General features: G+C 38.9%; 1 protein-coding gene across 4 annotated transcripts in view; it reads right to left on the reverse strand.

Annotated features, from left to right (window-relative positions):
• Positions 1–25,844, reverse strand: part of LOC127760613 (protein MOR1) — a 29,878-nt gene extending 4,034 nt beyond the window's left edge. For 2 of the 4 annotated variants that reach the window (XM_052284898.1, XM_052284897.1), the window contains exons 1-38: positions 25,640–25,844; positions 12,374–12,479; positions 12,160–12,283; positions 10,931–11,010; positions 10,678–10,855; positions 10,517–10,581; positions 9,322–9,404; positions 9,157–9,242; positions 8,941–9,054; positions 8,650–8,769; positions 8,022–8,124; positions 7,638–7,774; positions 7,486–7,551; positions 7,301–7,409; positions 7,165–7,205; positions 6,590–6,661; positions 6,362–6,466; positions 5,497–5,602; positions 5,113–5,225; positions 4,946–5,033; positions 4,175–4,275; positions 3,926–4,033; positions 3,743–3,848; positions 3,578–3,657; positions 3,347–3,496; positions 3,175–3,250; positions 2,949–3,073; positions 2,606–2,866; positions 2,425–2,499; positions 2,256–2,337; positions 2,038–2,159; positions 1,873–1,965; positions 1,702–1,779; positions 1,038–1,133; positions 839–940; positions 638–739; positions 279–461; positions 79–190 (exon numbers count right to left, since the gene is read on the reverse strand). In XM_052284898.1, coding sequence (XP_052140858.1) covers positions 79–190; positions 279–461; positions 638–739; positions 839–940; positions 1,038–1,133; positions 1,702–1,779; positions 1,873–1,965; positions 2,038–2,159; positions 2,256–2,337; positions 2,425–2,499; positions 2,606–2,866; positions 2,949–3,073; positions 3,175–3,250; positions 3,347–3,496; positions 3,578–3,657; positions 3,743–3,848; positions 3,926–4,033; positions 4,175–4,275; positions 4,946–5,033; positions 5,113–5,225; positions 5,497–5,602; positions 6,362–6,466; positions 6,590–6,661; positions 7,165–7,205; positions 7,301–7,409; positions 7,486–7,551; positions 7,638–7,774; positions 8,022–8,124; positions 8,650–8,769; positions 8,941–9,054; positions 9,157–9,242; positions 9,322–9,404; positions 10,517–10,581; positions 10,678–10,855; positions 10,931–11,010; positions 12,160–12,283; positions 12,374–12,479; positions 25,640–25,835 — 4,144 coding nt within the window. In that variant the 5' untranslated portion in view covers positions 25,836–25,844. Of the gene's footprint in view, positions 1–78; positions 191–278; positions 462–637; positions 740–838; positions 941–1,037; positions 1,134–1,701; positions 1,780–1,872; positions 1,966–2,037; positions 2,160–2,255; positions 2,338–2,424; positions 2,500–2,605; positions 2,867–2,948; positions 3,074–3,174; positions 3,251–3,346; positions 3,497–3,577; positions 3,658–3,742; positions 3,849–3,925; positions 4,034–4,174; positions 4,276–4,945; positions 5,034–5,112; positions 5,226–5,496; positions 5,603–6,361; positions 6,467–6,589; positions 6,662–7,164; positions 7,206–7,300; positions 7,410–7,485; positions 7,552–7,637; positions 7,775–8,021; positions 8,125–8,649; positions 8,770–8,940; positions 9,055–9,156; positions 9,243–9,321; positions 9,405–10,516; positions 10,582–10,677; positions 10,856–10,930; positions 11,011–12,159; positions 12,284–12,373; positions 12,480–12,631; positions 13,063–25,639 lie in introns of those variants that run through there. The other 2 variants (XM_052284901.1, XM_052284900.1) reach the window with 2 other exon arrangements.

Below are 25,844 nucleotides of genomic sequence, written 5' to 3' on the forward strand. Positions count from 1 at the left end.
ACAACTCATGCATTGATTTCAAATATCAACTGCATAATTGTCAAAAAGGCACTCAAAGTATGGGTGGAGAGGACATACCAAGGTTCTTGTATGCAGTGGCAAGTGTATTAAGAGCAGCTTTCCGGATTTCACCATCACGTTCTGCTGTTAATGCCGCTACAGATGGCAAATTTTTCAGTAAACCACTAACCTGCAAGGAGGAAAAAAAGAAGTGTGAAACGAGAGACAATATACCAATTATCAAGAGGGGGAAAAAAGGACGATAGAATGATACGTACCTCAGTCCCATGATGGTCCATGAAATATCCAATAATATCAACACATTCTATCCTAGTACGGTTATTCTTGGAGCGTAGACCCTCCAAAATGTATGGGAGAAGTTTTGGAAGAGAATAGATGTTGACCATTTGCTTTATCAGCTCTCCCATTTTTTCTCTGACTTTTTCGATGTTGTGGCCAGACTGCAATACAGCAGTTGTTTAGGAATGAATCGAAAATTTAAAATTATAGGCAAAGATTGCAATGGCATATAACAAATAAATATGTTCGATCAATCTGAAGAATATACTTCTCCAGCCTGTGTTTCTGATGGGAAGATTCAGGATTACACTAATCAATATTTGTGCACTCTATGTACCTTCTCCATAAGACATGGAAGGAAAATTGCAGCTTCAGCTTCTGTTAACATGTATGACTGATCTTTCAGAACATCAAAGAGCTCAGGAAGGAAGTCAAGCACCTAAAGGTAAAAACAGCACAGAAGATACACAGAAATCGAATAAGTGATAGCCCAGAGAAAAAGAAAATAAGGCACAGAATAACCAGCATAGTGATTTACCTTCAGCAAACATGTTGTGTTAGATTCACAAAATCGCAAGACAAACCACCTTAATAGTATATCGAGAAGCTCAATCACTTCTTTCCTACTAGAAGGCAATGCCTGCATAATAAGAATATCATTAAAAAAATAAAATTGTAAAAATAGGTTATGTAGCAAGTGGCATGAAAAAAACTTCCAAGATGATCATTTTTCCAACCTTCTGTAGTAACTCAATACCATCTATTTGCCTCTTAAAATCAGAGTTCCATAGTCGCAAGCTTACATCTTCTCGGAAATGCCTAAATAACTCAATCTGTAGATAAAATTTTGTATTAATAAATCAAAGGATATGTAAACACAGCCTAGTAGTACTTAAAAAAAAGAGAGAAGCAAATGCATGATATATCACATGGCAATGACCACGAAACACATTAACACATATTGAATCACTAGATTCTTATGCATTGAAATATAGTAAAAGATATTTGCTACGGAATCTAATACAGTAAGTAGGAACTCGTTTTTGCACATGCACAACAGACATCATACCAGCTTAGAACACCAGCACATCTGCAACCCTAAGGCTTAGCTTCATATTAACCTACTACCATATATCATGTAACCACTTCTAGATCTGACAGGTCACAGGGAACTATATAGAGACAGACTAATTTGGATGCAACTGTTACAAGTACATATTTTTTTACTGATAGAAGATTAGTTGCAATCAAATGGTATCGATAGGCTATTTATTGCCACATAATATCTGAATCACCAGTATCTGTTATGCATAAATATCATAGCAATACAGAACACACAAAAGAAATATATCTGGGAGAAAAATGCAAGAAGCTTAAAACATCTCTTTCCGCAGTACAAACCTTCAATTCATCAATCTGCTCACGACGAGGTTCTTCAAACTTGAACTTCCTTACTAGAACACGTCTCTCTCGCTCTTCCTAAATAATTAAAGATAATAATAATATTATTAAACATTAATACATGAATTCAACACACGACCTTAAGAGGCGGAGAATTTGATGTCCACTTACCTTATTTGAGTCCTTAATGTTAAACAACGCCTGTGACTGTATAGAGTCCTGAGAAGAAATCATAGTAACAGAGGACCTAGCTGGAATTCCTCTCTGATAACAAAAAACAACAATCAGGAAAAGGCAATCATTTTCAACAATCACATAAACAGCAAGGAAACGTACTTGAGATACCGCTTTGCTAACATTAGATCCGCGATCATTTGGACCATGTTTGTTGTTCTTTGAACCTGCTTTTGAAGGCAAGCTCATGCTTGTTGTTACCATCTTCACAGAGTCAGAAAATCCTATTTCAATAAGACAGTGATATCAAATGAGTACACAAATGTTGACAACATTTCAGAAAAACAGAAACATTTGTGAAGCACGATAATCAAGGACACCTTCGTGTACAGTGGACAGTTTTAACCGCTCTGCTACAATGGCCAAAGTAGGTGATGGCAAATCTTTCAAGTTCTTCGCAACCTACCATCAATGACGTATCAGTAAGAGAGGAAAAGTTTCTTAAAAGTAGACAGGCGAGTAAAAATAACAGATAAGATTACACCATACCACATCTTGGCCACAAATCTTGAGAATTTCATTCATAAAGGATTCAGCAGCTTTACGAACTTCAGAAGATTTATCCTATAGACATAAGGATATAGCCAATGTTAGAATGCAAAAAAGAACGGGTATGACTATTGGCAAATCAATAAATGCTAATCATATATTCTAACTAGTCGACTAATACCATCAAAGAAGATGCAGACGGCTTCAATAATGGCAAAGCTTCGGACGGATCACTCATATTCGAAACATGTTTAGACAACCAATCAAAAAGATCTTTTCGCCCTTCAGAACCAGTTTTTTGATCACCCAAAGTTACTGTGATGTATGGAACCATCTTATCAAGTTGAGCTGCAGCAACCCATAAGTCTAGAGCAGTCAATGTGCATTCCCTCATGTGCTTCTTATTGTCGCCAAGACATTTTAGGACATCTGCCAAAATACCCTTCATAACAAATAGAAAATATCTGTCATTATAACTGAAAATGAATAATATAAAGTATACTGCAAAACTAGACATTCCAAACCTTGCTTGATTTTTCAACAGCAGGACCCATTGCAGATGCAAGGCCACCAATTGTTGACAAGGTCGCCATAACTAAATTTTTATTGCTGTCATAAAGTCGGGCTCTTAGTGCTGTGAACAGCTCCACTGTATTTGCACGATGATCATCAAGTAATATGTTAAATCACAGATAAATATAACACCAAACACACATTTAACAGTTCTAAAGAAAGACGAAAGCAATGAACCTGTTCCTGTCGGCTGAATGCGTTTATGTGCCTCCTCAACAATTTTGCTGACCGCATCTATGGACTCCAGACGTAGCTAACAGTTCACATAAGCACAATATCAAAATAAAATAGTGGGGAACTTACAAAATCAACCCAACACGTCAACAAAATCAAAATAACCCTCTAGTACCTTCCAGTCTGGACTACCCAAATTTTTCAATAATGTAGGTGTTATCTTAGCACTTATGTCTTCCCTCGGCAGACCATCAGATGTGCCAGAAGATGCAGAAGAAACGGCATCCGCAGCTCTTACTGTTCTCTTTGGAGCAGAAGCGGTACCCTGTTAATTGAACAAAATTGATGTCAGTGAAAAAAACTCGTAAATAGACTTATTTTCCAAACAATGCCAGATAGAACAAACCTCAAATGGATTTTTCTCATATTCAGCATCCAGAGTACTGAGAAGCGCTGGTTTGACATCACTTAGGAAGCCTTTGATATCTGCAGGAAGGTTTATCTCAGTAACAATATAATCAAGCATTGGCATTTATCAAGCAACATTTAAATTGAGAAATGAGCAAAGAACCTGGTCCGACAAACTTGTGCAGAACCCCAATTAGTTTGATAGTTGCATTTCTCGTTGCAGCAGCACTAGACTGCAGACCAATGTCTTTGCAGAAATCGATTGTATCCTGGAACAAGAACGCTACTAAGAACGAGAGTCCAGTGACATTGTAAGTATAGCACAAGCAGGAAAAGCTAAGTAAACCTTTAGCTTTAAATTGGAGATCCCAAAGTCCTCAACGGCAGAAACCATCCAAAGAATACCCTCGCTAAGCACCTTTGGATTTTTGTGCTCTTTCATTATTTTGTATAGCTATAAAAGAGAAAGGCATAAATTACAACAGTTACTTAACATCACCTGATTAAGGGCAAGTAAACTATTATTTATTGTAAATAACTAAAGGATCTTCACGGATATTGAACTGTTTGGACTTCCGATAGTGTTTTCTCTTACCCTCTCAAAAACAAAACCCGGACCAACAGCCTCACAAAAAGCAGTGAGACATTTCATTGCATGCCCCCGTGTTTTTATATCAGCAACCCTTTCACTAATGCCTGAGAGAACATAGAAAGATTTGCTGTCAGATACTCCATAGTAATAAGACATCCATAATACCTTAGATGCTGCTCCATATTACATGCTACCACAAAAAAACTCCCAAGATAATAAGCAAGGACTAATAAAGAAAATCATGAACACAACCAAGGTCCCAAGAATAAAATTATATCAGATTTTTAACAAAACAATATATATACATATAAGATGGCATGCCTCCTATAGTTTTTTGTTGTTGTTGTACTAGGTTTAGGAAAAAAAAGAGTTTTGTAATGCCCAAAAGTAACTGTTTCATAATTGCTGGTTCAAATTGTCTAACATTAGCACAAAAATATCCAACGTTGATCAAAATATTTTCTACTAATGCATACTAATTATTTCTACCTTTGGTGGAATAAGTTTCACATTATCTAGTATCCTAGGCTCTGTTTGGGGGAGCCTTCTCAGGTCTATAGAAGAAAAAAATAAGAACACTAAGATTGTACAGTGTTATTGTAGATACAGTGCACAGTGTCACTAAGATTTAAGACAAGTTTGGGCCTGTCCAAGCTTAACATCACTCGCTCTTTCCTGTCTTAATTCAGACAAGCTGAAGCTCATTGTGAAGAGCCAAGCTTAAGCTAAGTGCAAGGTACCATGAAAGCAAAGTACAAGGGGAAGAACTCATACCAAGAAGGCATAGAACCACACATCGCTTTGGAAATCTGTTTACAGTTGAAGCAATGTATGTGATGACCTCAATAACTTGCTGTTGAACCTGTTTCAATCATAATATATATATCACATTGCCTACAGAAGAAATAAGCATTTCACTTGACACAATTATTAATAATTACCTGCACATTCTTTTCACTCCATCCAGGCACAGCACATAATAAACGAACCAGGAGTTCAGCAGATTTGTCTAGTTCTGTAAGACTTTCCACCTCCTGCTTTAGCATGCTAATAGCTGCCAAACAGTACAATGTTAGGGACTGGTATTCAACCATATACACCTTAACGTTTAGAATAGATTGTGAGAAACTCCTAAATCGCCAGAGAAGATATAGTATATAAAGCAATGGATGAAAACAGTAATAAGATAAGATAGCACTACAACAAGATTTTTTTAGCTAAGCATAGATCCACAGATTAAATGAGGAAAAAAAGGCACAAATCAGAACTTATTCTAAACCAAGCAAAAAAAAGAACAAAACAAGAAACACAGCATCTTTGGTAACCTTCAAGGCGTTCCTTCCAGACAGTGCTCTTTAATTGGGAAATTGTCTCTGTTTTGACAACGGAACTTAACTTCTCTTCTATTTCTTCCAAACTCATTTCAGATGGCTGCAACACATCAAAGAAACAATCGGGTGAGTTTGCACCTATCTTCCCCAGATAATGGGCAATGGAAACAAAATATCAAAGAGTAAATTTCACAAAACTACAGATACTTTGACCACAATATCGAAAAACTACAGATTTAACATGATGTATCACAAAACTACAGATTTAACACTAATTTTATCACAAAACTACAGATTTAAGGTAAAATATCGCAAAACTACAGATTTAGTAATACAGTTATCACAAATATACAGGTTTAATGTCAATTTAATCACCAAACTTAGATATTTATAACTCAAACATAACATTAGGGCAAAGGATTTAAATCCTAAAATATGTAGTTTTGTGATAATTTTATTCTAAAATATGTAGTTTTGTGATACTTCGTCTTAAACCTGTAGTTTTGTGATAAAATTGTTACTAAATCTGTAGTTCTATGATATACGACCTTAAATCTGTAGTTTTGCGATAATTTGGTCAAAGTATCTGTAGTTTTGTGAAATTTACTCAATATCAAATAACAACAATTGGGCATCAGTAAGACATACTGGAAATATCTTCAGCAAAATTACCATAGTTTAGTTTAATTATGGTAAAATAAAAAAGTGTGGACGATATGCATGCAGCCTGGACATTACAGTATTACAAGTTCTACAGAAAGTTACTGTCACAATGGCAAAGATATACAGAATTCAAGCATGGCCATGCGTATCAAGAGGGACTTTGTTTGAAAGAAAGGATTGAACTCGAGCAAATTACCTCAACATCTTCAATTACAGGAGCACCAGAAGCCTTTGACTGTGGACCACCATCTGTCTTCTTTGCAGTGGCAGATTTTGCAGGTCCAGACTTTTTGGTAGCAGGCTTATTAAAAAGAAAAGAAAAGAAAAGAAAAGAAATTCTCAAATATCAGCACGACAATGAAATTTAACCACTTAACATTCAAGTACGATATGCACATCCAAGAGCAGGAAGAGCAATGCTAACCACTGCCTGGACAGGCTTTTTCCCACTAAGCATGCTTGCAGCAGATCTTCTCATTGATGAGCTATCCATAACCTATAAAAACATAGAAAATTATAGTTGGCTTGTCAATTGCTATATCAAGGTAAAACGCCACAAGCCTGCCACAGGCTAGTAACAGCTCATAGTCGTTAAGCGTCACAGGGTATACTACAGTGGCTCTACAAAGCATTTCTTTCCCGAATTCAGGTATAATGTCAATCTGGAAGCTTCCTTCTTAGCTATAACAAAGTAAACAAGACTAGTGACAGCCAGTGGTCATTAAGTTTCATACCATACAGGGTATAATGACATACCTAAAAGCTAAGAATATTCTACTTCCTCCGTTTCATAATGTAAAGACTTTCTAGCATTGCCCACATTCATATAGATGTTAATGAATCTATACATATATGTGTGTATAGATTCATTAACATTTATAGGCAATGCTAGAAAGTCTTACATTATGAAACGGAGGGAGTAGTAATTGAGGATAACTACATACAACACGCTATAGTTTGTTGATGCCGCAGTAAAATAAAAAACTATACACAATGTACCTCACGAGCAGATGTGCCAACTCCAGTATTTGAGGCTGCCACTGAAATGGTATGGTTGGTATAGGAATGAGTACAAAACAGAGGAAAATGGAAATATGGGAAACAGAGAGAGTAGCAGTCTAGCAGCAGTTCTAACCTGTCCCTGAAGTAGTATCACTGGCAGAGCCTATCATATCTGACAGTTTCTTTTTCCTCACGTCATCTAATTTCTCCAAGGATCTTTCCAATGGTTTCATGCCAACCATCTACAGAAAGCCAAGTTTCAATCAACAGTACAATATAAACATGTCAAGAAAAAGAAAATGCTCATCAGAAACAAACCTTAGCTATTGCAGTCAACACAGAAAACGAAGCGTCACGCACTTCCGGTGTGCCATCATTCAAGCACTAACAATAGAAATAAAGAATACTGGGCATAAACAACAGTAATTAGAAAACAAACTCAGGCAGTGAACTACGAAATGGCTATTCACCTCCATGCAGATAGGAACATATTCCTTGTGCAACTTTAGCACGGTTGCTTTATTGCTTGTTTCAATGCAAAACGCGACCCAATTCAGTGTTAAGGATCGAACAAGAGGGACCTTGTTTTTTACGGCCACCCGAACATCTGTAATGACACAACAGACGGTTTTATTGAAATTTGGAAGCAACTAGAAAGATGGCTTCAGCATTTTCAACCTCAAAAAGGCACTTCATCATCAGGTGTTTCTCCAATGCATTTAATCAACAAAATACAAACTCAACAACAAGTAAGAGCACCAGTTCCTTGCATGTGGCCCCGTATATGGCTCAGAAAAGAATGACAGAACACATTCACAAAGAACATACAGCATCTAACAAAGAAAAATACTAACCTTCAATCACATCAAGAAGTGTGATACAGCCTGACTTATGCATTGCCTGAAGTGTTTGACTGAGTGCTTCCGTCATAGTAGGCTTTTTCTCTTTTAGTTTTTCCTGTTTAATAGAATTAAGAACAATTGGAAAGGAAAATATAAGTTTACTGAGTGTTCCTTTCATCATTATAAAGGGTAAGAAACAACTTCAGTTGTTCTGCCAGAAGTTCGGTTATATAATAAGACGCCGGTTAAATTAGTATACATTTAAATTGATAAAGCAGTGCATGGTGCTATTCACTGAAATTCAGAGACAAAGATGAATAAAGTTGATTAGAAGAGAATGATATGCAAATACAGACTATTTTACCACAGTCAAATCACTACATAGAGTTTTCTCAATAACAAAATCCGGTATGAATATCATATAGAATACTTATCACAATATTATCATATATATTTGTTTCTTTGGCACAATCTGTGGTGTTACCGCTATGATAAGCACTCTATCAATATGAATGTATTACAGAGTGTCATCACAGTTCCTCAGTAAAGATTCCACAGTGATAATATGGTGTAAAGAAATCGCAAGCAGTAAAACATTTCGATGGAAGTTTGTGTTACATAAAGAATAAATTATACTTACAAGTAAAACAGGAAGCAGAACCCGTGAATTTCCAGAAAAATGAGTTCTTAAACCTTTAGCTAAATTTCCTATTGCTTGAGTAGCTTCCACTGAAACAGCCAAATTGACATCGGTAATAAGCTGTAATAACAAAAACAAAAAGGGCAGATACAAGTGAATCATATTTCACAAACATATATTAGAAAAAAAAACATGTTCACTTTGAACACTCGAAACAACATAAAACCAAACTAAACATGACTGCAAATTTGAATGTACAAAATACATAGAGACTTGGAGCAGAATATTAACCTTCTTGAGTGTTCGGCAGATTTCATGAAAATCACCGGGAGCAATTTTTTTGGTTGAAGCAAGTTTGGTTAGCTCCGCAACAGCATCCCTTCTTTCAGACCACTTGGTAGCTTTCTGATATCAGATAACAAAATAGAATCATTCAAAAGAGGACAATATTTCACTATAATGTTGTGATGGACAATGTATCAATGCTGCACTCAAATCAGCACATACCACACCATCCCAAAATCCAGACTTCTCAAGTGGTGTTAAGATATCAACAGGATCAACAAGATCGTATTCATCGATCTCCATAGGGGCTGGACAAATAATTGTGTCAGTATTCATGTAGGTAATAGAAATGAACTAACACTGAAAATGTTCAGCTAAGCAACAAACCCTCTGGCACTGCCTCTTCAGAATTGTTAGTGCCTGCTGCCTCTGGCACAACTTCCTCCTCAAGTTCCTTTTCTTGTTCGGATCTAATAGATAATGTTTAAAGCATATCAATCAAACCAATGTTATATGCTGCTGCATGAACATAGTATAGCAAAACATCATAACGCATGACAGCATACAGCCATACACAAGAAACACAAAATCACCACGCCTCCTAGGGCTCAAGAATATATTGAATATTTGAATAAGCTAAAACAACAGTCAACACAGGAAATCATATGTTTGATTTGGTTTGTGCAGCAGGATTCAGGAACAGGAAAGACTATGTAAATATTACATAAGTTCCTTGTCCAATGATATGGTTGCAAGGTAAATATACATTTAGTACAAGGGTCTAGTTCAAATAAAAATATAGCAGTTATATCTCACCAGTAAGATCATACACAATATGTTATCATGTAGAAGGCAAACAGAGAATGAAAAACTAACAAATAGCTTGGAATATAAAGCCCCAACTTAAAACCAATCATACAAACAAAAGCATAGTACTATACAAACATTTTTAGGGGCACTTTATCAATGTCTATGTACAATCATAACTGTATGAACAAATCATTCGGATGCAGTGGCAGATCTAGAAATGTTTGTGAGCCTGGGCAAGCCCCAAGCCTAATTAACAACACCAACGGATATATAACAAATCTATATAACTCCATAGACTATGTACCATACAACATTTTTTATCGTATTCTAATTTAGAGGAAAACGATAGTTGTGTTTTTGCAGACTATGGGACTTAGTAATTTATTATCTTGAAAAGAAAAAATAATAATGAGTACTAGAAAATTTATTTTGCTTTCAGGTTGCATATGTCTAATAGCTTACACTTAAGTAATGGGTACAACGATCTAGTAAACAATCATCATACTTATACTGCTGCATACTGTGGCTAAGCATGCTCTCTAATACTTACACAGATTATTAAGTGTATCAACCAAGTAGTGTGCTTATATTGCTGCATGCTGTGGCTAAGCAGCAAGATTTAGCATTACTCTAATGATACATGCGGTGCCGGAGCCCAGGCAACTGCCCAGGGTCACCGGGCCCTGGCTCCGCCGCTGTTCGGATGCTTATTTGACAAGATTAGGTCAGAAATTTAGCAAATAAGTAATTTCAAAAGGAAAAGGAGAATCACCTTATCTTGCGAGTTGGCTTAGCGATTCCTGAGACATTTGCTAGCTCTGCTTCCAATTCTTTTTTCTACAAACAGGAATAAGTGTGATTATACTATTCAGGCAAGGTACATATGATCAATGTGTGCATGCTGCTCTAATGGCCTGGTATGAAATATTGTACCATTGTATCTCTCATCTTCTCAAATAAAATTGCCTTTACAGGCTCTTTGCCAATCCACCGACAAAGCTCAAGTGTCAAACCCTTGGATGAAGCCCGAACATTCTGATCTGGATGATCAAACAGCTCAGGAAGCATCTTCAATATTTTTTTGGGTGGTACTACCTTAGCTCCAAATTCACTAGTAGAAGAAAGATGTTAATGAAGTACAAAAAAAATATATAACAGGATGGCAAAAATACAACTATGAGCTTACCTAAGTGCCTGAAACATCACATCAATAGCAGGTACAACTGCTTTGGCCACTTTGTTCTTTACAGCCTTCTCCATTGATTCCTAATAGCACAAAATACGAACAGTGTTTGACTAAGATATAGCAAGCTTTAGATGATAACTACAAGAGGCAGGATGTGATAATACAAAGATGAGAAATCTTTAGATCGGTTGATTAAGCAATTTAAAGATAAGATGGACTAAGTCAGAGGTTATTTGCCTTGCTGATATGGTCATAACAACAGAATTAATCCTTCTCTTACAAATAATATGATTAAATCAAAATATAGAATACATTAAGATTTAATAATAATATAGAAGAGTAAGAAGGCATTGGAAAATAAATGATGACAGAGATACCAATTGAAGTTTATAGTTTTAGAATGTACATACTAACAGCAATATCTCTACAGTAAAAGGTATATTCTCTCTTAAAATGGCTATCTCAGTGCTGTTAGGATTACGCGATCACACAAATGCACATATACCATTTCCACCCAAATGGTTGTGGTTGCGAGCTTGATCAGTACTCAGTATACCTTCAAACTACTACAACGGTCACTACAATGCATGCAGTGACAGTTGAATGATAAGCTGTGTTATCATAATACTTATGTGGGAGGAATGTGCTTATGAATGGTGACAACGAAACAATCAAGTGTGAATAACACAATCAGAACTGTGAACAAATGTAAAGAGTTGTCATCACCATGAAGAAACAAACAAATTACTCCCAGTTATGGAAGCTCGTGAGAATATTTCAGAGCTGCTTACGATAATATTAGAAATTTGCCTTATATGCAAATGAATGAGAGTAGAATAGTTGAAGTGTTGCTGGTAAGTGATGATAGCCATCAAGCTTACAAATGATTTTTGCAGTCTACTACACCCCAATCAAAACTATAAGAATGATAAGCAACCAGGTAAAATTGTTTTAATGGTTTCATGTATTGACTACCTACAGAGCATGGGCCAATTTCTGACACAATATTGACTAGGTGGTCAACATAAATCCACTATTTACAGGAATGGTGATCATTAACGTTGATGCATAGCATTCAGCAAGCCTGCAACTAAATAGAGCAATACACCTAGAAATTGTAGAGTATAAATTGTGGGAGACCGAGTGGCACCCAACCATCATTATGTGCTAAATGCAGTGATTCATCATGCTCCATGACCAAAGTAATCATCCATTTCAGTTGAACTTACAAGGAAAACCTCCGCCGCCTCCAACTCCACCCAAAGGAGGAATGCAGCCTGAGCCTTCTCAACCGTCTTAGGCCGGCCAGTGAGGCATTTGGCGACAATCGCATCGCAGACCTCCTTAGCATACCTGGAGCCAACCAATTACACATATCATTGGAAAAATACAATCAGAAGTACAGCCGAACAGTGAATGATCTAGCATCATGACCGCACGCACCTCGATGCATCAGCATCAGCCGCCCGCTGGAAAGCGAGCAGGGCATCCAACGCCTTCTCCTGCACCGGCGCGTTCGAATCCGCCACAGTCTTCTTAAACAACGGCCCTAACCACCGGCGGAAAAGACAAAAGGGCCTTCAGATCTAACGCTAAAACACCCCTCGAAAAAAAAACGAGACGAAACAGCGAGAATCAAGCAGGGCGCGGATCCGAGCGCGCAATGGGCGTGGATCGGGAGCCACCGGGAGCTTATCTCACCGAACTCGCGGAGGCGGGCGTCCTTGGGGTCGGTGATTGAGTCGCAGAGGGCGGCGAGATCGATGTTGGCGTCGTTCCGCACCTTCCAGTTCTTGTGCTGCAGCCGCTCGTCCCACGGCAGCTTCTTCGCCTCCTTGAGGAGCTTCTCGTCCTCCGTCGACATGGCCGGCCGCCGCCGCCACCACCACCACCACCACCACCTCCTCCGCCGTCGCCTCCTCCGCCCGACGGAGCGCTACACCACCCCCACCACCAACGGCACACTAAACCCCGCCGCGCACCCCGGATCGATGCGGCGGCCTAGGGTTTCGAATTGGAGAGAGAGGTGGGAGGAGGCGTTCCCCTCCTACGTTTGGATCGGAGGAGAGGAAGAGAGAGAGAGAGAGAGGGAGAGGGGTGAATAAAAGGAGAAAAAAAATGAATTTCCGGAGGTGGGAAATGGAAGCGAAATAGAAGGGGGGGAGAGGAGAGTTTTGGAGTTGCGTCAGGTCAGGAGCGGCTCGGCTCGCTCGCACGGGGAAGCCGGTAGGTTCCGGGTCGGGGTCGGGGGCTGCACGTACGAGATAATGCACCCGCACGGTTACTTTCTGGTGGGGCCGTGAGGTGGGGCCCACGCGCCGGTGAGAGGGGTAGCTCCGGGGTTTGGTGGTGAGCGGCCATTCGAGGGGGAGGGAGTGGGACGGTGTCGGTCCGGTCGGGGGATGTTTTGAAAGATTTTGAATTTCCGGGGAAGACGGGGGGTGGACGTGGACGCCACGTGTACGGCTCTGATCCTTTTTGTGCCGTTCGAAGAAGGGTGTGATGGGATGATGAGCTGTAAACTGGATTTTTCCTTTTTCTCTTAATATATATACACGTCAAAGCCAAAAAAAAATACGAAATGAAAAGATAGACGTTGCAGAGCCTGGGAAAATTGGTACACTAGCATTTCTCTGTGAAAGTAATAGTAAGGGCATCTACAATGAAGAACACTACTACCAATGGTCTCAATGTGCCATATAGGTATCTCATCGAATTATTACGCTCGATTTTGTTACACAACTTTGAAAACATGTTTCTTTTTTGTTAAGAAAAATCTTTTGGTTGAGTTCGTTCCTTACCGTTCTCAACTCATCTCCCTCGTTTTTTGCGTGCACGTTTTTCAAACTACTAAACGGTACGTACTTTACAAAAAAATATATAGGAAATTGTTTTAAAAAAGCATATTAATCCATTTTTCAAGGTTTTTAACTAATACTTAATTAATCACGCGCTAATGAACTACTCTGTTTTCCGTACCAAAGGGGAGTGTTCCCAACCATAAGAAACAAACATGGCCTTTGTGTTGCTTAGATCTCTTGTTCTACGATGTTTGTTAAGTTTATTTACCGAAATATTTAATTTATACTAGTTAGATGCCAGTACATTGCAGTTGGATCCAGACATAGAAATATGACTCGATTTCTTTTTATCTAGTTTTTCAACCTTGGGTTGGGTTTTTAGAGACTTCCTGGGAAGAGACCATAGTGGTTTTCATGGAGGGGATAAATGAGGATGACTATGTTGTTTTAAAAGTAGTTCAGATATCTATAATCGTGCAAATAATTCACTACAATAATCCGGCTGATAATATGTTTCAAATTGCACCTTAGTCTCCTTGTAAAGTTGGGTATGTTAGGGAGCAGTGTGACCATCTACCCGCGAACGGTAATTGTAGAGTATAGGGATCGTTGAATCCAGGGTATACGTGAGATTAAGGTAAAAGAAACAAGAAACAACAATTTTTTTTACAGGTACGTGTACCCCTTAAGTGACAAGTTTACTCCTGTTAACTAAAACCAATGTTACCTTTGTCTATATCTGTATTGACTTCTCTTCTGATTTGGCATGCCCCCTCCTACTATGGGGTATTGTATTTATACCCTCGAGTCCCCCCTTGTCTAAATAGAACTAGGAAGAAAGTATGGATACGATATGAGTAGTGCTTGTTGTACCCGAGTAGAACTGAGCTTCTCAATCCTTATTCGGAACATCTTACTTATATTAGGCATGACTCTGTATATAAGATTTGATCTATGGTGTGCCCCGCCGAGTCTAATCCAAGAGTATTGGGTATGACTTATCGATAACTCTAAAGGAGGTTGTAGACAATAAAGGAGGTTGATATAGCTATAGCCCAGGCAATAGAGGTTGAGTGATTTAGTTTACACCTTGTTTGAATAAATTAGTGGTCGAAATCATTATTTTGGATTATCTATTTGATTGTGAGGATAAGTTAAATATTTTCAAAAAAAACTTAACAAAAACATTAGAACTAGTATTTTAAGCAATATATAGAAAGTTTTTTTTTTGGAAAATATGTATATAAGAAGCGTGGAATAAACAATCCGTATTGATCATCCGGTGATTAGACGAGAAGAATGGGGCATTGATAAAGAGGGATGCTAGTTCGGAAAAAATGCTGAGATATACACCTCATTGTTTGCTTAATGATTTATATGTATATCCAACATTTGAATTTTCAAACTTTATTTCAATTATTTTATGTATTTTATCATTTTTTATTTTCTCGTACTTGTTTTTAAACCATTAAAAATAAAGATATAAAACTTTATTTTTTTTGTTGCCTCATTTATTTTCGATGGCTTATTAGTCAAAGCAGGAGCCATCGTTTCACCTATTCGCGGAATAAGAGAAACGACATATTTGTAAACGAAAAGTAATTTGTAAATAAAACTTTTATATACGTGTTATTGATCTAAAAGCAAAGGGTGAAAAATAAACTTCGATTAAAAAAACTCAAAATCAGCTTTAATTTTAAGGTTGAAAATTTAAATTTTGGCTAATAAACATAAGCATAAGCGAAAAGAATGCGGGAATGAGTATATATCTTGACATATGATGGTATTTTCTGTATCAATTGAGAGGAAACATGATGATTGAGGATATGTTTGGTTTGTTTGTGAAACAATCCTTACCAAAATTTGTCATGGCACATAAAGCAAACTCTTACCATCTCAACCTTAGAACGTTACCAGTATCAGTACCAAAAATTGATAATTTCATAACCTTTTCACCCACAAAACTAAACCAGTTTTTTGTTAGATCGCAAATCAAACAACACCTTCACATTATTTTTTTTAGAACTACCTTCAAAATATTGACATTATCAAATCCCGTCAGCGCTAAATTTTGGTATCCTTTTGTTGAAGAAATTAACTATGAGTACCTCCAGAAGACTGGGCTGGCATGTCTAGAGATTAAAGAAGTCACCGTAAGCGTCTTGCTGTCGATGGTTACGTCGCCTACCACTGAAAGAATAATTAACCGTAAATACGAGTACACATGTCAAATCTATGATTGGAATCTAGGTGGGCTGGTTCCAGCACAAGGAACCTAACCAGTTGATCTATACTCACTTCGCCAACTCACAACTATATTTGTTGTGTGTGAGCGCGCGCGTGTGCCGGTGTGTTGGAATCTGTTTGTACTAACTAACACCTGAGATGATCTAAACTAGCTAGCTAGTCTAGCTTGATATATATAATTTTTAGAGGCTGGCTTGATATATGAATGCATCACACTTTTGTTCTCTTCTGAATTAAGATGCACACACTTTGCTTGGCCCAGGCAGTGGCATAGAGCAAATGAATCATATGAAATTTTCCAATGCATTTTTCTAAGAACAAGCAGCCTGCACATCTCACATCAAGTCGTCATTCAGATTCCATTGTCCCCTAACTAAAATTCAGATTACCGGTGCTAGCTATATCTCTCTTTATCCGAGTGGTCCTGTCAGTTGCAATTGGACAGCAAAAGGTTATCTTGATTCTAGCTAGGCCTGGCCTGGCCGGCACGCCGGTTAACTTAAAGAAAAAGACACCGTATTGCTGAGTTGGGTACGGTAACAAAGTCCTTGAGCTCCTCCTCGTGGTTACCAACCAGCACCCACACGCTTTTCTCCGGTCGATCTGCCAGGCCGGCGCTTGCTAGTTGCTGCCTTTTTGTTCTTTAAGACGCAGAGCAAACAAAGCTAAACTTCATGGTGAGATAACTTCAGCGTTCATCTTCCGAGCACAGGCAAAACTGACCTGATGAAGCTGTAATCAGCTAACAATCTGAATTATTTACTGCACGCTTTGAAAAATACTTAAAAACTTTCTCACAGTGTATTGATTAGTCTACATGTTTTAAACAGGTTGTTTATTAAGTTTATTTCTTATAATTAATTGTTCATATAATTAAGTGCTACCTATGCCTGAGAATATAAAGATTTTCGTATTAAAAAAATATGTTCAATTAAATAGAGGAATTTGTGATTGGTTCAGAAGCAAAGACACGTGAGAAAATTGAATGGTAGAAATTGCATATTTTAGAATAAAATTTAAATGCTAAAAGTTAATGTATTTTAAGGCGAAAAGAGTAAATAAATCCGCAACAATGATCCGCTCAATACCCAAAATGGAACCGGCCGAGTTTAAGATGTCTAGCAGTCTAGCTACTGTGTCCTTCTGGATTCTCGTCTCCTCTACTGCTATTCGGTGCAGTGAGCTTTTCAGGATGGCTACTGTCCTTCTGAATCTTCGTTTGGTCCGCGTACGTGTTTGTCCGTCGAGATCGGCCAACGGTTATCAGGCGTCGCTTTCCTGCTATCCGTGTTCGCTCGTATATCGTTGTTGGCATATTGGTTCTCTGGTTTCACTGAAAACTATAGGGTACCGGACGGACTCGTCAGGCACCCGTTCTCGTGTATTTCGCTTTGGAAGATAGGAAAAAAAAAAAAGAACGTGCGTGGTGGAGTAGTAAAGAAAGGAAAAGGCGTCCGTGTCACCACCGTGTTCACGTTCTGGATCGGACGGGCGTATGCTAATCCTTTTGAATCCTGCATGCACTCTGCTCCCTCAAAGATGGCCATTCATGAGATGAGAGGAGAAATCCATAAGGCTAGCCGGCTAGCCTAGTCTAGACTCACCATGACTGTCGTGTGAGACTAGGCTGTAGCAACACGGGCTTCTTCTTCCTTCCGCTCTCCCGCCAATGACAAGGACGTGAAGCCCACCCAGCTCGGAGAAGACGGGGTCGGCGCAAGCTTGATGGGAGCCTACCCTTTGGCCAAGCTTGGGAACAGAGGGGGTCGGTGGTGAGCTCGACATGGAGCCCTCCCCCTTGGCCAAGGCCAGACAGGGCTGATGGTAAGGGGATGAGGAGCTCCGGATGGAGCAAGTCTGTGGTGATGGAAGATGGACATTGCGTGGATCGGTCCTCCACAACATCTAGATCTCGCGGCGAAAGTTGATATCTAGGAGTCTTTTCGCCCTGACGATGCGGCGCTTTGATTCTCTCCGAGGACTCTGTCATCCCCTCCTACCCAAGCTCCGCTATTGTTGTGAGCCCTAAGCTCCGCCATCGTCACCACTCTCCTCATAGAGCTTAGGGAGCTCCCCGTACCGACGGCCTCCTACCCAAGCTATACCGTCGTCTCCTATCCAAGATCCATTGTCGGCATGATTCCCAAACTCCGCTGCCACTCTTATCTCCACATCACTATCCTTGCAGCTACAATCCCCTCAATCTTGACGAGTGGGGTGGAGGTGGAATGAGTCAAAGCCTCCCGTGGGCCATGGCATGGCGGATGCACGTAAATTCTCACTTCTGTAGTTGTATTCTCCCCGATCTCTAGTCAACCTGCTCGCCGCTGACTTCTCGAGCTTTATTGCTGGCTCGCCTTCTCGAGAATCCCAACATATGCGAGCTCACGAGAGCTCGAGCTGACATAGAGGAGGGAGATGGAGGAGAAATGTAGAGTTGACATACTGACCTTTTGTTTTTAATATCTTTTCTGGACGGAATAGGGATGAGATTGATTATTACCAAAAACCAGGCTATAAAACCGCCCAAGGGGCTATGGAGGTAATGTGTCCAATATCAACAATTAGAGGGTATGGTTGGTTTTGAAGTTCACATGTACTTCCTCCGTTTCACAATATAAGTCATATATGTCCAGATTCATTAACATCAATATGAACGTGGGAAATGCTAGAATGACTTACATTGTGAAATAGAGGGAGTATATTCTAGGCAAAGTGAAAAGTTGATGGGTAAAACGCACTTAACCCCTTTTAAAAATAACTTTATAATAAATAATTTAGTCATTTGTACTATCGAATATTATCACAAAATTAGGGAATATATTATTCATTTTTTCAAACATAATCTATGGTTTATTTGCAATAAATGATCTAGCCCATTTTTTTATTTTTTATGTAGTTTAGGGGTTACAGTGATCTAAGTAGCCCCTTAAGGTTCTGATTTCAAATCTTTATAAGAGTGAATTTCAGATTGAGTTGTTTGAGGGGCTAAGTTTCCAATTTAAAAAGGTTACATATATCCCGTTGGATATAAAGGCTGTTTAAAAAATACCATTCTCTAAAAAAGATCTAGCCGATAATAAGAAAAAAACACTAGTGGTGTAGTGATAGTCATGAGTGTATGACTCCACCCTCAAGTTTTAAATCCTAATGCACATGAATATTATACATATGTAAATAGGAATTTAGTGACATAAGAGATGTGTAGCTAGTTTTTGGGTGTGTGAGTATGGTGTGACGCATGTAGACATATAGTGATGCGTGCGTGTGTATTTACTGTGTAAATTTTTATGAAGAGATCTGGCCCGTAGACAGTGGCGGAGCCAGGATAAAATTATAGCGAGGGCTAAACCAAAATGACCAAGAGCAACTAAGAGAAATTTAGGGTTGGGGTAGGATTTTTTAGGCCTTCTTAGTCTTTTGGGCTTTCTAACAACCTTAAACAAAGTCTATATTAACCCCTCATCTATAAATATATGGATTAAAATTTTAGGGGGGTCTTATGGGGGGCTCTAATGGTATATTAGGGGGTAGGGGGTCTAAAGACCCTCCCCCCCGCCCCCACGCTGTCTCCGCCCGTGCCCGTAGAGACGAAGAGGTCTTTCTCCTAAAGAACTGAGGCTGTGTTTAGTTCACACTGTAGTTTGGAAGTTTGGGTAAAATTGGTACGATGTGATAGAAAAGTTATGTGTGTATGAAATGTTTGATGTGATGGAAAGTTGGAAGTTTGGAAAAAAACTTTGGAACAAAACAGGGCTGAACAAGAGCAGCATCACCCGAGCTGTAATTTTTGACTTCCGTTTTTCAGGACACAGCACGAACTGCGCTACTGATCTGTCGACAGGTGGCTCGTTTTGCGCAGCTAGCCTTGCAGCTGCAGTGGTTAGGCGCCACCATGATTTGCTTGCAGCTTGCTGCTCTTTTTCGTGGCTCCCGTAAAGCCTCTTGACTTTGCTTCAAGCAGTAGCCAGGAATCAATCAAAACACAGACCGGTCCATTTGCGCCGCGCTCTTCCTTTTTCTCAGTCGATGGGTCGATCAGCTGCTGTGTTATTGTACACCGCACATAATTAAAATCGATCGACCACGACCAAATATATAAATAGATCACGTTGCAGCTAATTAAGCTAGCGTGCTGGTACGCTGTCGCAGGCATGCCAGCACGTGCGGGCATGAATAGAATAACGGCTGGGCAACATATTCCTCCGGCCAGATATAAAAGTCTCAGGTCGTCAAAACGCATTCTCCTCATAATGATTGGCAGGTGAGGTTGTGATTAATTAGCACGAAAAGGAAATAGGTACACAGTACTAGTTGTTGGAGCGATCAACTGCTGCTACGATACGAGACGCTCATTCTTTTTCTTTAGCTAGTTTGCAGAATCTCTACGAGTAATGCACGATAAAATCATCATAAACCCATTTAGGAGCCAAAACCCAGCGAATTGGGATTTAAGTATCTGGGCTACAATTTTTTTTAACGAACCGACACAAGACAATGCCAATTTTATTGTATAGAGTCGGGTTACAGAAAATAATGCTACTATAAACAGTTTATTGGCAACTTTCTGCTGCCGGCATCCGTTGGCTTGCCCGATTCAATCTTACCAGTACTGTTGTACTGCCAAAAAAGAAGCATAATTGAACTCTATCGCTAACACATGGTTCCGGTATCACCATATTTAATCCAGTACGTACAATCTTGCCGGGCATGACAACCGGTGTTGTACCAGAGGAGCACTAGAAGATTGCATTTATAAGCCTCTTTTTCATTTACACTCGCTGTCTCCCCTCTCTCAATGGTGATATTAGTAGCTGTTATTCGTTCAAAAAAAATATTAGTACTAGCTGTTATTAGATGGAGCAAAGGTCGAATAGTAGAGCAGGCTGCGTTCTTTGCATGATTGCGGGGAAGCTTTGTAGCACAGGTAAAACGAGAAAGCTCATTAGCATATAATTAATTAACTATTAATTACTATTTATTTGATTTTTTAGATTAACTTATAAAAATTCAATATGTTGTATGATGTACCTAAGTACTACATCCATCCCAAAATATAAGAAACTAGAACTGGATGGGACATTTCCTACTACTACGAATCTGGACAGACGCCTCCTATCCAGTCTTAAGTTTTATATTTTGGTACGGAGGGAGTACTAGTGTTCCATCATTCAACAAATTGAGGCCATGTTCTTTTCTTCAACAAAAACTGGATAAACTTTTGATAAAAGTGGCACGCTTTTCAAACTGCTAAACAGTGTGTTTCGTGCAAAAACTTTCTATATGAAAGTTGTTTTAAAATATACTAAGATTAATTTATTTTTCAAGTTTATAATAATTAAAAATCAATTAATCACATATTATTACCACCTCGTTTTGCGTGAAACACTTAATTTTTATCTTCATCTTCATGAGATTCAAACACCACCTGAATTTTTAGGGGATCCTGAAAAAGTGCAGAACCAACTAGCCTGGAGTACGTGAGTATCACAGTAAAAGTTGATGCGCCTTCTTCCGAACTGGGTTATATGCCATGCACGCCATACAGATGATTTCCGTTGCTCAAGTTCTGATAGTAGAACCTATCTCAATGTTGCTCAGATCAATTAATGTTGCACTCTTGAATTATGGATTGACGTTTCACCCAACTTTCAGCAACTGTGCATGCACAAACATCTTTCAGCAAAAATACATGATCGCAAAGATAGATTCAGGACACAACTAATGTACATTGCCATCACATGCATAAGATACATCTCAACATTAACTTGACTCAATGGATTAGAAAGTTGATTGCACCCGAAAGCAAACCTATCCACCAAGACACAATGCAACTATTAGCACTACGAATCCGACAATAATTGACAACAGAAATTGTATTTCCTCTTCTAATTCAACAACTCTAGCACTAAGTTTACAAGCCGAGCAATCTTTCTCCATGAGTTTTCTTCTCCTATCAGTCACTGCATTATGCGCAGTCATGAGCTCATCAATCTGTGCCCTTGCACTGATAAGAGATGCTTTAATCTCAGTGTTGTCCTCCTTCAAACCATGTACAACAGCGTACAAATCATTCAACAGCTCCTGCTTCAAATAAGGTGTAGGGGTAGTCTTCGGCTCATACCACTTCAAGAAGTCGCAGCCATCGTTCTACAATACTCAAAATCACACAATATTATTTCCATATAAACAACAAATCCATTACACTACTATTTGACAAACTCACTGGAGTTGACATAGCCCACATGGTATTAGTTTAAGTCATCTTACATGGTACAAGGGCTGACGTAGACCACTAGTACATGTGACATCCTAAGTTGCGTTCATGTGTACCACACTCAATGTAAAGCAGCTCGAGATGGGTGAAGTGTCCAGTATTTATTTTTTTTCTAGGGGGAGGGGGTATTATACTTGGTTTTGTAGTTTGGGGTGTATCTAAGACAAACACTCGTTCATGAGATAAAATTGGTCTTACCCTTTCAATAAAAAATGACTTTTCCCTTTAGAGTTAGTATTATCTCCATTTGTAAATATGATTCTGTTGACTTTTCGTCATGCCGTTTAACCATTTGTCTAATAAAAACTATATAGGCATTTTAATTTTGTTGAGTTGTTTTAACAGGTTCATTAAGGATGATTATTTTTAATATTTTTGCTAAGATTTTAAATTAGATCAAATGGCCAAATACCATATCCAACAGTCAACAATATCATATACTTAAAAGTGGAGATGGTACATCATAAAATTCTTCTAAGCAATAAGAAGGGTAAGAAACAACTTAGGCTTCTATTCGAAACAGAATTTGAAGTGACTATAAGCCGCACACAAAACGAGGAAGGTTATTAGTTCATGCTTAATTAAGTATTAGCTATTTCAAACTTGAAAATAGATTTTTTTGGAGTTTTTCATAAACTTGTATATATATTTTTTAAAAGAACACTTAACAATTTAGAAAGTGTGTTAATGGTAAACGAGCAAGTTGCTCCTCCCTTCCCCAATAATAAGCACAAAGGAACGAACGTGTTTGGCTAGAGGTCCAGTTATATAATTTAAATGGTTAAATTGTACTTTTAAATTGATACAATTTCATGTTACCTTATAACTAAAATTCAGAAACAAAGATGAATAAGTTGGTTATCAGTGAGGCAATCAAACAATTCAATGGTAATTTATGGTTACTGAAATTTATATAATGCTTACAAGTAAAATAGGAAGCATTCCCTATTGTTTGAGTTCTTAATCCGCTAGCTACATTCCCTATTGTTTGAGTAGCTTCTTCTGAAGCAACCACATTGGCATCGGTATAAAAAAGAGAGATACAAGCGAATCATGATTCAGAAACAACGTTGATTTTTACTAACACTTAAGAAAACTTGGATGAACTCAACAGGGCTGCAAATTTGAATGTACATAATGCACAGAGACTTCGAGCCAGGATTAACCTTCTTGGGTGTTGGACAGATGTCTTCAAAATCACCAGTAGCAATTCTTTTTGTTGAAGAAAGCTTGGTTAGCTCCGTAGCATCCCTCCTTTCGGACCACTTAGTTGCTTTCTGGTATCAAAAAACAAAACAATATCAACAAAAAGAGTAAGATATTTAACTATAATAGTGTGACGAACAATGTTCCGATGCACATACCACACCATCACAGAATCCAGACTCCTCAGGTGGTGTTAAGGTATGTACAGGATCAACAAGATCATACTCATCGATCAACGTCCATGTACAATCATAACACCGTATGAACCTATAATTCACATGTTTATCTGGAAAGATTAGATCACAAATTTTACGACAGAACAAAAAAGAAACAGATTCAGAAACTCATAATTTAAAAAGAAAAAAGGGCATCACCTTATCTTGTGAGCTGGCTTAGCAATTGCTGAGTTATTTGCTAGCTCTGCTTCCAACTCTTTTATCTACAAACAGAACGAAGTGTGCTTGTACTATCACGCATGGTATATATGATCAGTAATGGTCTGGTATGAAATATTCTACCATCATATCCCTAATCTTCTCAAATAAAATTGCCTTTACAGGCTCTTTGCCAATCCACCAACAAAGCTCAAGTGTCAAACCCTTGGAAGAAGCCCGAACATTCCGATCTGGATGATCAAGCAGCTGGGGAAGCATCTTCAATACTTTTTTTGGTGGTACTACCTTAGGTCCGAATTTACTAGTAGGAGAAATTATGTTAATGAAGGTACAGACAAATAACAGGATGGCAGAAATACAGTTAGGAAGTAGGAACTTACCTAAGTGCTTGAAACATTACATCGATAGCAGGCACAACTGCTTTAGCCATTTTGTTCTTTACAGCCTTCTCCATTGATTCCTGATAGCGCAAAATATGAAGTGCGTTTAAGCATAATGTAGAAAGATTTAGACGATAACTACAAGAGGCAAAATGTGGTAATATAAAGAGATGAAAAATCTTTAGATCGGTTGAGTAAGCAATTTAAAGAGAAGATGGTCTAAGGCACAGGCTTGTTGCCTCGCATCAGGATATGATCATAACAACAAAATTAGTCCTTCTCTTACAAATAATATGATTAAATCAAAGTATTGAAAGGAATAAGACGTAATCAAAATATAGAAGAGTAAGTAGGCATCGGCAAATAAATGATGACAGATTATACCAAATGAAGCTTATGCATCAATGAGTTCAATATAGTTTAGAAATGTACTACATACTAATTAAAAGCAATGGCTTAAGGTAGTTTCTCTCTTAAAATCTATACATCGCATTGCCGTTAGGATTATGCGATTGCACAAAATGCAGATCCATTATACATTTATACGTCCAATTTGATCCAGTATATGTCCAACATGTACTTTATCAAAAATCGTAAAATTTCTCTATCAATATATCATTTTCATCCAAATGATAGTGCGACTTGATCCAGTATACGTCCAAAGTACCATGACGGTCGCTATAATGCATGTGGTGTAAGTTAAATGAAAAACTCTGTTGAGAGGAGCTTTTGATTACTTTAGATCTTGAATAACAATCGATTAGCACTAAGCAAGCCTGCAACTAAATAGAACAATACACCTTAGAATCTACAGTATAAATTGTAGGAGACCAAGTGAGTGGCACCACACAGGCACACACCATCCCTATGAGCTAAATTAATGCAGGTGATTCATCATAATCATGCTCCATAATCATCCATTCTAGTTGAACTTACAACGAAAACCTCCGCCGCGTCCAACCCCACCCAGAGGAGGAGCGCAGCCTGAGCCTTCTCGACGATCCTAGGACGGCCGGTGAGGCACTTTGCGACAATCGCATCACAGATCCCCTTCGCATACCTGAAATTAACCAACAAATCCCACACATCAACTCAGAAGTAGTAGAACCGAGCAGAGATCGAATGACACGGCAGCGTACGCCATGACCAACACGCACTCAACCTGGACGCATCAGCAGCATCGGACGCCCGCTGGAAAGCGAGCAGGGCATCCAGCGCCTTCTCCCGCACCGACACGTTGCAATCCGCCACGGAATTCTGAAACAACGGCCCTAACCACCGGCGCAAAAAAAAAAAAGAAAAGAAAAGGCAAATTAGAATGCATTTCAGAGTTCAGAGTTCAGACGACGCGGATCCGATTGCGCAAGATTCGGGAGACGCTGGGAGAGTGTAACTAAACTGACCGAACTCGCGGAGGCGGGCGTCCTTGGGGTCGGCGATGGAGTCGCAGAGGGCGGCGAGGTCGACGTTGGCGTCGCGCCGCACCTTCCAGCTCTTGTGCCGGAGCCGCTCGTCCCACGGCAGCCACTTCGCCTCCATGAGGAGCCTCTCGTCCTCCGCCGACATGGCCGGCCGCGGCCTGCCCGCCTCCGCCTCCATCCGATGGAG

This window comes from Oryza glaberrima, chromosome 1 (assembly GCF_000147395.1).
Source record: "Oryza glaberrima chromosome 1, OglaRS2, whole genome shotgun sequence".
NCBI classification, from domain to species: Eukaryota; Viridiplantae; Streptophyta; class Magnoliopsida; order Poales; family Poaceae; genus Oryza; species Oryza glaberrima.